At 38.1% G+C, this 12,767-nt stretch overlaps 1 protein-coding gene across 2 annotated transcripts in view; it reads right to left on the bottom strand.

Annotated features, from left to right (window-relative positions):
- LOC127636726 (glutamate receptor ionotropic, kainate 1-like) overlaps positions 1-9,196 on the bottom strand; it is an 83,553-nt gene extending 74,357 nt beyond the window's left edge. For both annotated transcript variants that reach the window (XM_052117419.1, XM_052117420.1), the window contains exon 1: positions 8,805-9,196. In XM_052117419.1, coding sequence (XP_051973379.1) covers positions 8,805-8,889 — 85 coding nt within the window. In that variant the 5' untranslated portion in view covers positions 8,890-9,196. The remainder of the gene's footprint in view (positions 1-8,804) is intronic.
- Positions 9,197-12,767: the final 3,571 nt, after the last annotated feature.

Below are 12,767 nucleotides of genomic sequence, written 5' to 3'. Positions count from 1 at the left end.
GGGAACAAAACCAACTTTAATATTTTAATATAAACAGTTTGTAGAGCCTGAAATTCGGCACGGGATTGCAGCTATTGTGCACAATTTTAATAATTCCAGCAATTTCCATGTTAATTATGTGGTAAATTCATGTACTTTTATTCACTTTACAGTGCAGCTGCAAATTAGTCTCTATATTAGTAAACCAATAGATACAGATGAACAAATCAAATCAATAAACTTTTGTATCAAACTTTAATTCCAGAAGCTGCTCATAAATCAGCTGTATGTCCCTCTCTCATGCAGCTGTCAGCAGTGCCAGAAGTGTGAGCGTGTGAAGTGAAAAAGTGCTGTCACATAGTTACTGAACTTAAGATGTTACAGATGTATAAACCTTTCTAGACCTGTTAATTCCACATGCCAATGGTGTTATACCGCATCTCCGTAAGCGAGCGTTGCAATAAAACGAAATCGTTCCTGTTTATAATAAACAAAGCTGTTACCATTGCAAGCGTGTGATGGTGAACGCCTTTCATATCTTGGTGCTCCCTCATTTTTCATAGTGCAGCACATTTGCATGAAAGGCATAAATACTTTGTGTAATGTACCAGCTGCATGACGAAGAGAGAGACACTTAAACACCTGTTACATCTCTCATCTCCATCACTAGTTCCATCCAGGGTCGTAAAATTAACGGGGGCTCTGGGCTAAAACATCCTCCTGCAATCTGATATAGTTCCAAATTAATATATCCATAACGCTCTTCATTTTAATTTTCACTAAATATTATTTGTTTCATGCCGTCTATTGTGCAGATGGTGCCGAGTCAGTGGTGGATGCTCGCACCATAAACATGCAGACGTTTCTCACGTTCGGTGTCATGCTAACGTGCTAAAATGATCAAATGCTACAATGTAGTTAATAATAATATTAAAAAAATAATATATGGGTGTTAAATAGCCTTGATTTTAAATAAAAAGTTTTTATTGATACAATAGAACATTAACCATTAACTTCATATCTCTGCCTAATGTTCATTGATTTATTAAATTGGCTTGAGATTTTTTATCAAATATGTGAATGAGAAAAAAAATAAAATATTTTAGTAACAATGCACATTATGCAATTTCCCCCATATGTAATCATTTTCAGATATACATTATTGTTATAATGCAACAAATATGTTTTTATTTTAAAACATATTAAAATTGAATGCATATAAAATGATAACATCCCGTAGCTTGTTAAAAGATGATTGTTTCATACTGGCTATTTATACACCACTAAGCACGTTAAAAATGACAAAGCATTTTACACACATTAAATTGCTTACTGCTTATGAATTTATACTAATCACAAAATACTTTGTTTCAAACCTAATATCTCGTGATAAAAAAAAAAATAACTGAAGCTTTTCAACAAACACAAACATTGAGCATGCATATATCATGAAATGTACTACTATTTGCACATGGGTATTCTAACATCCATAACAAATATATACAGTTGAAGTCAGAAGTTTACACACACTTAGGTCGAGGTCATTTAAACTAATTTTTCAACCACTCCACAGATTTAATATTAGCAAACTATAGTTTTGGCAAGTCGTTTAGGACATTTACTTTGTGCATGACACGAGTAATTTTTTCAATTACTCAGACAGATTGTTTAACTTTTAATTGATTATATCACAATTCACGTGGGTCAGAAATGTACATACACTAAGTTAACTGTGCCTTTAAGCAGCTTGGAAAATTCCAGAAAATTATGTCAAGCCTTTAGACAATTAGCTTCTGATAGGAGGTGTACCTGTGGATATATTATAGGCCTACCTTCAAACTCAGGGTCTCTTTACTTGACATCATGGGAAAATCAAAAGAAATCAGCCAAGACCTCAGAAAAGAAATGATGGACTTCCACAAGTCTGGTTAATCCTTGGGAGCATAAATATACTGTACCATACTGCCAAAGGTACCATGTTCATCTGTACAAACAATTTAGCATCTACAATGTCTTGGCATGATGTTGCACAAATTTGGTTCCAGCCACATGAATCCCCTAGGAGGAATATTTAAAAGATCAGATCCTGCAAAATTTCAAGAGTTTTCATGCATGCGAAGTACCGAAAACCTTGAAGAGAATAATAATAATCCTTAGAAGAACAATATGGCCTCTGCACTTTCAGTGCTTGGGGCCCTAAATATTGCTTTGAGTTAAAATTATTTTTTTAACTTGTAGAGATCGCAGAGTGATATGAGATGGAAAGTAAAAAAGATGACTTGCAATACCCTAAAGACCAGTCTGATATCACTAAATCCCCAGATGCACGGTTGTTATTCAGAAATATCAGACCATTAGACGATGCAATGACCAATTAGAATCATGTATTCTAGACAACCATGTAATAAAAAGCAACATTACACAAGCAAGTGTGCTGTTTCACTGAACATCAGTGTGGCTGAGATTCGGTTGTAGTGCTGATATTCAGTACAGGGCCGTTTCTGACCATTCTGGTGCCCTAGGCATGATAGGTAACCGCGTATGCCTAGAAACGGCCCTGATTCAGTACATCAGAATGATTGAGAATGATGTTGATTTTTATACAACATTTCAAAAACCAAGCAGTTATAGGAATATTCTTGGTTCAATACAAGTTATGCTCAATTGAAAGTATTTGTGGCATAATGTTGATTCCCACAAAAAAATTATATTGAATCATCCCTCCTTTTCTTTAAAACCAGCAAAAATCTGGGTTACAGTGAGGCACTTACAATGAATGTGAATGGGTCCAGTTGAAGGGTTCAAAGGCAGTAAATGTGAAGTTTATAATTGTATAAGAGCAAAGTTGTCCATCCATCCATCCATCCATCTTCAACCGCTTATCCGAAGTCGGGTCGCGGGGGCAGCTGCTCCAGCAGGGGGCCCCAAACTTCCCTATCCCGAGCCACATTAACCAACTCTGACTGGGGGACCCCGAGGCGTTCCCAGGCCAGTGTGGAGATGTAATCTCTCCACCTAGTCCTGGGTCTTCCCCGAGGCCTCCTCCCAGCTGGACGTGCCTGAAACACCTCCCTAGGGAGGCGGCCAGGGGGCATCCTTACCAGATGCCCAAACCACCTCAACTGACTCCTTTCAACGCAAAGGAGCTGCGGCTCTACTCCGAGCTCCTCACGGATGACTGAGCTCCTCACCCTATCTCTAAGGGAGAAGCCCGCCACCCTTCTGAGGAAGCCCATTTCGGCCGCTTGTAAGAGCAAAGATGTAAAACTTTATATAATGTTACACAGAAAGGTTAAGTAATTTTATTCCTCGATTTAATGCATATTGTTTACGTCTTATGGGTATACGGTATCTTTCAAGCAGTGAGTATTTTTAACGTTTATGGATTGGCTTCCATTGTAAGTGACTCACTGTAACCCAGATTTGTGCTTTAAAAAAAGAAAAGAGAAAACTATTTTTTGTGGTAATCAACATCATGCTACAAATGCAGTCGATTAAGCTTAACTTGAATTGAACCCAGAACATTCCTTTAATATTGACTATTGAGTATTAACTTCTTGCATTGTAGACACAATATGGCCAGTTGTTTTGTCTACTTTTGCTTCACTAATGAAAATAGCTCCAAACGAAGCCAAAGCAGGGCCAACACATAAACTGACAGTCTGTCTGGTACGCCACAAACACAGACAATCTGAGTGAAGCACCCCAATGCTGCTTCTAAATTTCAGCACTCATGGAATGCCACTTGTACAATCAGATTACAGGAATAGAACTAACTATTGTATTAAACCCTTTCTATCATGTTATTTTAAACGCTTGGGGCACAATATGCCAGACACTCATTTCTTAATTGATCACCAAAGTCTGTTACTGTACACAAAAACATGAGAAAAAAGCATGCACATTTACAAACAGACAGCAAATCCAGCAAGTCTACTGATTCCTGAGATCACCTCAGGCACTCTTTCTTTCTCTCTTTAACAGTACTGTCTCTGTCTGTGATCTATTCCACACACTCCTCATAAAGACATCAAGAAAACGAGAAGGAGATATTGGGTATTCTCCACTCTTTCTGTCACTGTGATCGAACCCTTTAATTTTCTCATGGAGATCATTCTAAATGCTTGAATTCATTCATTTGTTATTTCAAGTTCAAACTACAATAAGCTCAATAAAAGTATGTTCTGATGTAAATTTCCAGGAAAAATAAATAAAATTGCAGTTTGGTGTCTTGATCGTGTCATTAGTAATTTGACAAACACTTCACACATGTGCAGGCTGTTCAAAAAAGATGTGCAAAGGCTTGGAAACCAGGTTGTCATGTGTCTAATTCACCATATCTATTCAGACCGTTGCAAATTCTACTGACGGTCAAAGAGCAGTGGCTATTTTGCAGTCCTGAACATACATCTTAGTCCACGGGGATCCAAATAAAAATTAAGTTCACACACATGCCCTGGGTAATATTTAATAAGAATGAGCTGATGCCACTTAAAAGCGAATTCATGGAGTAATTCATACTGGATTGAAAAATAATTATTACAGAGATGAATATTTGTGGTAATGTAGAATCAAAGCCTAACACGAACCAAATTACTATTATACAGTCAAACGACTTGTGGCAACAACACATTGAGATGACATATGTGGCATTAACAGACACCCATCTTAATATGCAGAGACAATTGTAAGTAATCTGAAGGCTGATTTCTCTTAAAGGTGCAATCTGTATTTTGTTTATGTTGTCGAGACCAACACTGACACCTAGCTGCGTGGATGCATCATCATTAAAAATCTATATTTTTCAGTTACCGATGCCACTATAGAAATTCACTAGTCAGACATGATTACTTTAATCAATGAAAAGTGTCAAATAACAGGACAGTTACGGAGATTAAACGACCATTATTGAGCTGGTCATGTGATTCTAAAATGGCAGCCCCCATGTGCAGACCCTCTCCATGTAGAACAAAACCGCTTTTAAAAGATAAAGATTTTTATGTATAATTTAAGAACAGAGTTCTTTGAAAATGGTAATAGGTTGTTTTTAAGAGCACATCTTATCTTATTTAACCTTTCATCATAATTTGCTCATAATTCCAGAAAAAAATAATCGTTTTATGCACTGTGTTTAAAACCCAAGTTTGTAAGGAAAACAAGTGTGTCCATTATGGCTCCCTGGAAGTCACAACAAAACAAAATGCATTTCACATATAGGGCTAAATACTAATTGGCTGACATAACAGTATCTTGCCAAGTTTGTGTACAAGTGTGTGAGGGAGTGTATGCTTATCTAATAAAATGATTTATTGCTCCAAATCACACCCATTTTAAAGATCACTGTGCATCCAAGTGGAAAGGACACTTGTAAACCTCTCTCTCTTTCCTAGCGTTTGTCTCGCGTAGGTGCAGGGTCAGCTTCTTGATAGTCTGCATATATATATATATATATATATATATATATATATATATATATATATATATATATATATTATATATATATTTGAATTTGATTTGGCATAAGATTTACGCCAGATGCCTTTTCTGACATGACCCCCCAGTGGCTGGGGGACTCTCACTCACACAAATACAGGGCAATTTAGAGTTTCCAATTCACTTAACATGCAAGTTTTTGGACTTGTGCGAGAAACCAGAGAACCCCAACTTAAACACTGGGAGAACATGCACACTCCACACAGAAAGGCGCTAGCTGAGCCGGGACCCAGGACCTTCTTGCTGTGAGACGACAGTGCTAACCACGAGCCACCGTGTCGCCAGGACATCTGTAGCCTACAATATCTAATAAACCTTGACAAATGTCCCTGATAAAGAGGGTCCACACATGCTGTATTCTGAGCAGGTACCCCCTCAGGAAAAGTAATTATATAATACCTGTGTAATCAATGGGGTAGTCAGGAGATTACATTCAGGGCTAAACTACTCTTTCATTCTACTCAATACAAATCCAATGTACAATAGATTACCAACAATAAGAGTGGATCCACCCAGTAAACTAAATTTAAATTTAATTGGTAGAAATACACTGACGTGCCAAAATACTATGACCACCTGCCTAATATGCTGTTGGTCCTCCATATGCTGCCAAAACAGTGCCTACCCACTAAGGCATTGACTCTACAAGACCCATGAAGGTGTCCTGTGGTATCTGGCATCAAGACTTTAGCAGCAGATCCTTCAAGTCTTGTAAGTTGCGAGGTAGAGCTGCAGTGGATCGGACTTGTTTGTCCAGCACATCCCACAGACGATCAATCAGATTGAGATCTGGGGAATTTGGAGGTAAGGGCAACACCTTGAACTCTTCATCATGTTCCTCAAACCATTCCCGAACAATGTGTGCAGTGTGGCAGGACACATTATCCTGCTGAAAGAGACTACTGAAATCAGGGAATACCACTGCCATGGAGGGATGTACATGATCTGCAATAATGCTTTAGGTAGCACGTGTCAAATTGACGTCCACATGAATGGCCGGACCCAGGGTTTCCCAGCAGAACACTGCCCAGTTGTAGGCGCTTTAGATGGTGGACAGGGGTCATCATAAATTCTGACCGGTCTGCGGCTACACCGCAGGAGGCGATGCATTGTGTGTTGAGACACATTTCTCCCATGACCTTTATTAAAATGTTCTGTGTCTTGTGCCACAGTAGACCTTCTATCGGTTTGGAGCAGATGGGATAGCCTTCGTTGCCCTCGCACATCGATGAGACTTGGGCGACCAACACCCCTGTTTGTGGTTTGTCCCTCCTCGGACCACTGTCGGTTGGTACTCACCACTGCTGACTGGCTTGCACCCACAAGCCTTGCTGTTTCAGAGATGCTCTGATCCAGTCATCTGGCCATAAAAATGTGGCCCTTGTCAAAGTCGCTCTGTTCTTTACTCCTGCATATTTGTAAATATTTTTCTATCGTTTTTAATTTGATTACATAATTTGCAATGCTTCATGGGACTGTTAAGTACACAAGTCTTGTACCTTTGTCGTTTTATCTAATTTTCAAATACATTTAGCTTAAAATCAAAGCTTGTAATTTTGTGATTCACCTTGGAGATAGACATCCCTAAAGGGGGGAAAATACTTCCTTATCAAATGCAGCTGAAAAAGTAAGCAGCCTCTGTTACACTCTATACCTATAGGCAGGACCATGGGGCCCAGGACACAATTTCTATGGGTGGACCCCTCTGTCCTGAGCCAAATGTGTAGCTTACACCACACTTGTCACAGGGCCCCAATGCTGGCTGTGCCTGCAAGCTCCACAAAATTAAAAAAACATTGGTCTAATTAAATGAAGTTTTTCATCAATTATTAGGGATTGTTTACCAAGCAGAATATTAAAAGGATGGTAACCAGAAACAAACTGCTTTATAACTGCTCTGTGCAACACCTAATTAATTTATTTTAATTTGTTATTATTAAAAAAGGAAATACATGAGTAATTCCAAATCTATGTTGCACAATAAATCCCACTTTGTTTCAACTGATGTCCCGTATTTTAGAGAGGAACATCAAATCAAGTCTTGGCTAGGAAAGAGGATTAATGTGGGTAGTTAAAACTGCTTTGGGGATTTACCGTGATGCCAAAGTCAGACAGCAGTAATCATCAGGCAGCACTGTCCTCTCTGTGACTACATGAGGCTTTCTCTCAACAACACACACCGGAGGAGAGTCAATGACAAAATCTCTCAAAACCCATCCAGTGATGATGATGGTTTCACAAGAAATTACAAATTATGTTTACTTTAGAGATTGCCTGTCAAAGACACATTATGTAAAAAAAAAAAAGTCAAACATACAGTATCTTACATATAGAACAATTCATGATTTTTAAAGAATTAGTTCACCCAAACATGTAAATTCACTCATCATTTACTCACCCTCATACCATCCCAGATGTGTATGACTTTCTTTCTTCTGCTGAACACAAACAAAGATTTTTAGAAAAATATCTCACCACTGTTTTTCTATACAATGCAACTGAATGTGTACCAAAATTTTGAAGCTCCAAAAAGCAAATAAAGTCAGCATAAAAGTAATCCATAAGAATCCAGTGGTTTAATATACATCATCTGAAGAGATACGATTGGTTTTGAAATCAAGATTGTGCCTAGACACGGCAATGGCAAGATGTACAGTTATAAAGAAGAAATATTTTGGTCTGTTCTCACCCAAAACCGATTGGATCGCTTCAGAAGACCACTGGAGTATTCTGGATTAATGTCATGCTGCCTTTATGTGATTTTTGGAGCTTCAAAGTTCTGGTCACCATTCACTTGCATTGTATGGATCTACCTAGCTGAGATATTCTTCTAAAAATCTTGGTTTGTATTCTGCAGAAGAAAGAAATATATGCAAGCATACACATCTAGGATAGCATGAGGGTGAGTAAGTGATGAGAGAATTTTCTTTTTTTGGGTGAACTGTTTCTTTAAAACATTTTCCTTGCTAATAATGTCATATTTGTAGCAGCCTTACCTTTTAGTTTAGGTTATGGAGAAAAAAAAAACTGTTTATTATAGCAGCTATATGAATGACTGCTGATCTATTAAATGGATTTAGACTTAATTATGTACAGTATATTCTATATGCATATACATGTTCATCACCTATATGCACAGAATGCATTTAGAGGTCACAAAAACAGATCAGATGAAAGTATGATCTATTTTGAAACAAATGCAACAACAAAACTATTTCACTAATCAGCAAAGGTCTGTGAAGCAATTATTGTTGTAACCAGAACTCGGAAACGTCATGGATTTTGCAAGTGGAATAAAGTGCAGATGAGTAATGATCTGACTAATCACTTACCGATTCTTATGACTTGCTGGTCACTATGGTAAAACTTTGACATCAAGTAAAAAAGGAAAATTAACAGTCTTTTGCGAATTTCCATGGCTCTGTAATCAAAACAGGTAAAACATAAAAACTTGATTTAGGAGACAGTAGCGCGTGCCGCTCATCGTCAAGTTCCATTCACCTCCCATCGCCCGCGTCAAGAAACACTTTCCTCGTAAAATCCGCTCAAAAAAGCATATTATCACATTTCCCCGTAAAATCCACTATTTGCTGCTTTTCTCGAGACGTGTCAGGTAAGATTTTAGTCTGATATCGTCCGCTCATCGTTTCAATTACTTATGGCACACCGCGCGCGCTCACCGCGAGGATAGTAAAGAGCGCGTGCCACAGACCTGCACATAATCCACACGAGGATTAAGTCGAAATCTGCTCAGCGTTTGGATTTCTTCATTCCTCATAGAATGCATCCAAGTTTACATGTCAGTTTAAGGTTCTTAATTGGACTGAAAAACTATTTAAATTTGCTTTTCGCGACAAATTGCAAACACCATTGACGAGCTACATTTATTTCCAAAGAAGACCTTATTAGAAGATATTCAATTAAAATCCAAAATTAGACAAATACAGAGAGAGAGGTAAAGTGAGCTGCATGTCGTCATTAGATCATAAAGTTAAAAAGTTCAAGCACATTTTAAATTATTAGGCTACGTGGGAGAGTTCGCAGCTAACGTGATTTTTTCCAAATGGTGGAAGACAACGCCACTTGTTGGACAAATCCTACAATAGCAAGAATATAGCCACGTGAAGCCTGACATATGAAAATAATTGTCAGAAAATAATATATATATATATATATATATATATATATATATATATATATATATATATATATATATATATAACCCTACAGTCACCAAATTGTGCAATTTGTATAGTTCCATAATAGATGCATTAATGCTTGTGTGTAGTCGTGGTTGACTGACCAAAACAGTGTATCCATTCTCTGTGACTGAAGGTTTTTGTGACGCTGGTTTGTCCTCCTGCCCTGTGGAGCGGGCCAGAACAGCACTGCTACAACCCATACATGCATAGTAAACATGATGACAGTCACCCTACAAACAGAGCCTCCCCCATGTGAAACCAAATGAAGCTCAGACCATGATTGGCATGGATGATGCTGAGTGCCAGCCAGGACACAGGGATGAGGGTTCGGACTAAAGCAAGCAGATGCAAACAGGCTGCTTTAATCAGGCAGCACCTGGCACTGATGGGACGGGTGCACTGAACACCCGCAAGTGAATGGATTCATGCAACGACAGCCAGAACCAAAGAGAGAGTTATAACATATCAAGCTGACCATGGGGCTGGATTTGAAATGGCGTTGCCTGTTAATGAACTGGCAACTACGGATAAAGGAACATATAGTCCCTCATATTCTGCTCATGGTTTACATGAGTCAGAGTGCATAGTGAGTTTCCATCTCGGTAAGCCTGCCCTATTGTCATTGCAATACCATGCAATCCGAAAAAAAAAGGAAAAAAATAACAGTCAAGAATTAAAGGTAAAATATCAACACAGAGGACTCTCCCTTATCTGGGCCTAATTTAAGTTTCACCTTCTTCATCCAGAGCCTCTTCCATGATTTCTTGTTGTTATAGAACTGTTTAAGCCCAGATTTGATTTAAATCATTGTTGGAGCACAACAATGACCCTAAACATCGAAGTAAATCCACTACAGAATGGCTTCAAAAAAAGAAAATACAACTTTTCGAGTGGCCCAATCAGAGCCCAGGCCTTAACCTAATAGAGATGCTGTGGAATGACCTCAAGAGAGCCATTCACACCAGACATCTTAAGAATACAGCTGAACTGAAGCAGTTCTGTATGGAAGAATGGTCCAAAATTCCTTCTGAACATTGTGCAGGTCTAATCCGCAGCTACCGGAAACGCTTGCTTGAGGTTATTGCTGCCAAAGGAGGATCGACCAGTTATTAAATCCAAGTGTTCGCTTACTTATTTCACAGCATTGTGAATGTTTAAAGGGATGTGTTTAATAAAGACATGAAAGATTATAGTTGTTTGTGGGTTGTTAGCTTAAGCACATTGTGTTTGTCTATATTTGTGACTTTAATGAAGATGAGATCACATTTGATTAATGCAGAAAACCAGCTAATTCCAAAGGGTTCACATACTTTTTCTTGCTACTGTAAATTCTTCTCCCTGTCCTGTTGGTGGTGATATTCATGCAGAACGTGAATCGACAAAAACAAAAGAAGAATGTGTACGTGAAAATGGAGAAGGACTTTAATATTGTTTCTCACCCACACGTATCACATCACTTTTAAAGACATGGATTAAACCAGTAGCGTAGAAGCGTGTGGATTACATGTATGCCGCCTTGATGTGCTTTTAGAGCTTCAAAGTTCTGGTCACCATTCACTTGCATTGTATGGACCTAGAGAGCTGAAACATTCTGCTAAAAATCGTTGTTTGTGTTGTGCAGAAGAAAGCAAGCCATTCATATCTGGGATGGTATTAGAGGGAGTAAATGAGAGATTTTTCATTTTTTGGGTGAAATATTCCTTTAAAAGGGGAATGTGAAATGCCATTTAGCAAATTATTCTTTATTTTTACTTTGATGGGTTTTTATGAAAGAATACTGGTTAAGGGTGTTGTATTTTAAGTAAACATTGTACATGTTGTTTGAATTTCGAAATCTAAACTCTCAATACTACATAGGCTGGTAGAAAACTATGGCCTATGGGCCGTGTAGTACGAATCTAGTTAATACGATAGCCTCTCCATTCACTTGCTCACGTTTATAAATTTAAGACCAAATGAGACAGACTACACAAAGTTATTTTAATTGCACTTGAATAATTTTTTTCTGCATTGTTTAATAAAAGTTCTCATCAATACAACTTAAAAGGTGAAGAAAAAGGGAGCAGATTTAGCAAGGAACAGAACTCAAACTGGTCTTTATATATTAATGTACCAAGAGTAGGAAAATACTAATGGCTTCTTAGAATAAAATTGGCTGTGCTTGAACAGACTATTGCATCATTAAAACCAAGATGACAAAAGATGAGATTAGGAAATAATGCTGTTGGCCCAGTTCCCGTCTTTAACATTCATCAGTATCACTTCTGCAGGTGGAAAAATGCTTTTTGGGAAGAGTGGGGAAAGAGCTATGGTTGTGGTCAAGTAGTTCGTGCAGTGCTACACTGACATCATCTGACCATACTTGATAGTACAAGAAGTTCTCTATTGAAATCCTGATTTACAGCAGCACCATCTTTGAGTTTTGACGGGAATGACAACGAGGCTGTGTGAGGGATAGATGTACAGTCTCTTCAGCTGTGTAAAGTGTTTTTGGATCGTTCTGCTGACGAAACATTGAAAATATCTTTCCAAGAGATTTCAGTACACAAACTCCAGACAACATGAGTTGTGGAAAATAAATTGTGATCTAGGAGCTTTTTGTTTTTATAGATTTATACAAAGCTTGATATTGAAGAGAAGGCAAGTCTATCGCTCACAGCCTCCTTTTTAATTCCCGTCAAATATCAAGATGGCGCTACTGTGAATAAGTTCTATTCAAAACTAGCTGAGTATGTCCGCTGCACCTTATTCACATAAGTTCCATCTTTCACTTTTGACTGTATTTGACGCAAATGACAACAAGGCTGTGAGGGATACAGGTTCTTCTATGGGGGTGGGGTGGAAACACCTTTCCAAAAATGTCAGTACACATTATAATCCAGACAACATTAGATGCGATCTAGAGCACAGTGCAAACAGACTGTGGCACTCTACTGTGAATAAGGACTTTTCAGCCAAAATACATATTCCTTTTTAACAAGACAAGGCACATTACAAATACGAGTAACACCAAACTTTATTTGAAACACCACAATGGGTGTAGTGTTGACAGAACAGACCACATACAAAGTTATTTGGATAAAACTGCAAATA

Source organism: Xyrauchen texanus, chromosome 44, assembly GCF_025860055.1.
Source record: "Xyrauchen texanus isolate HMW12.3.18 chromosome 44, RBS_HiC_50CHRs, whole genome shotgun sequence".
Classification (NCBI taxonomy): domain Eukaryota; kingdom Metazoa; phylum Chordata; class Actinopteri; order Cypriniformes; family Catostomidae; genus Xyrauchen; species Xyrauchen texanus.
This window is presented reverse-complemented; position numbering and strand designations above follow the sequence as displayed.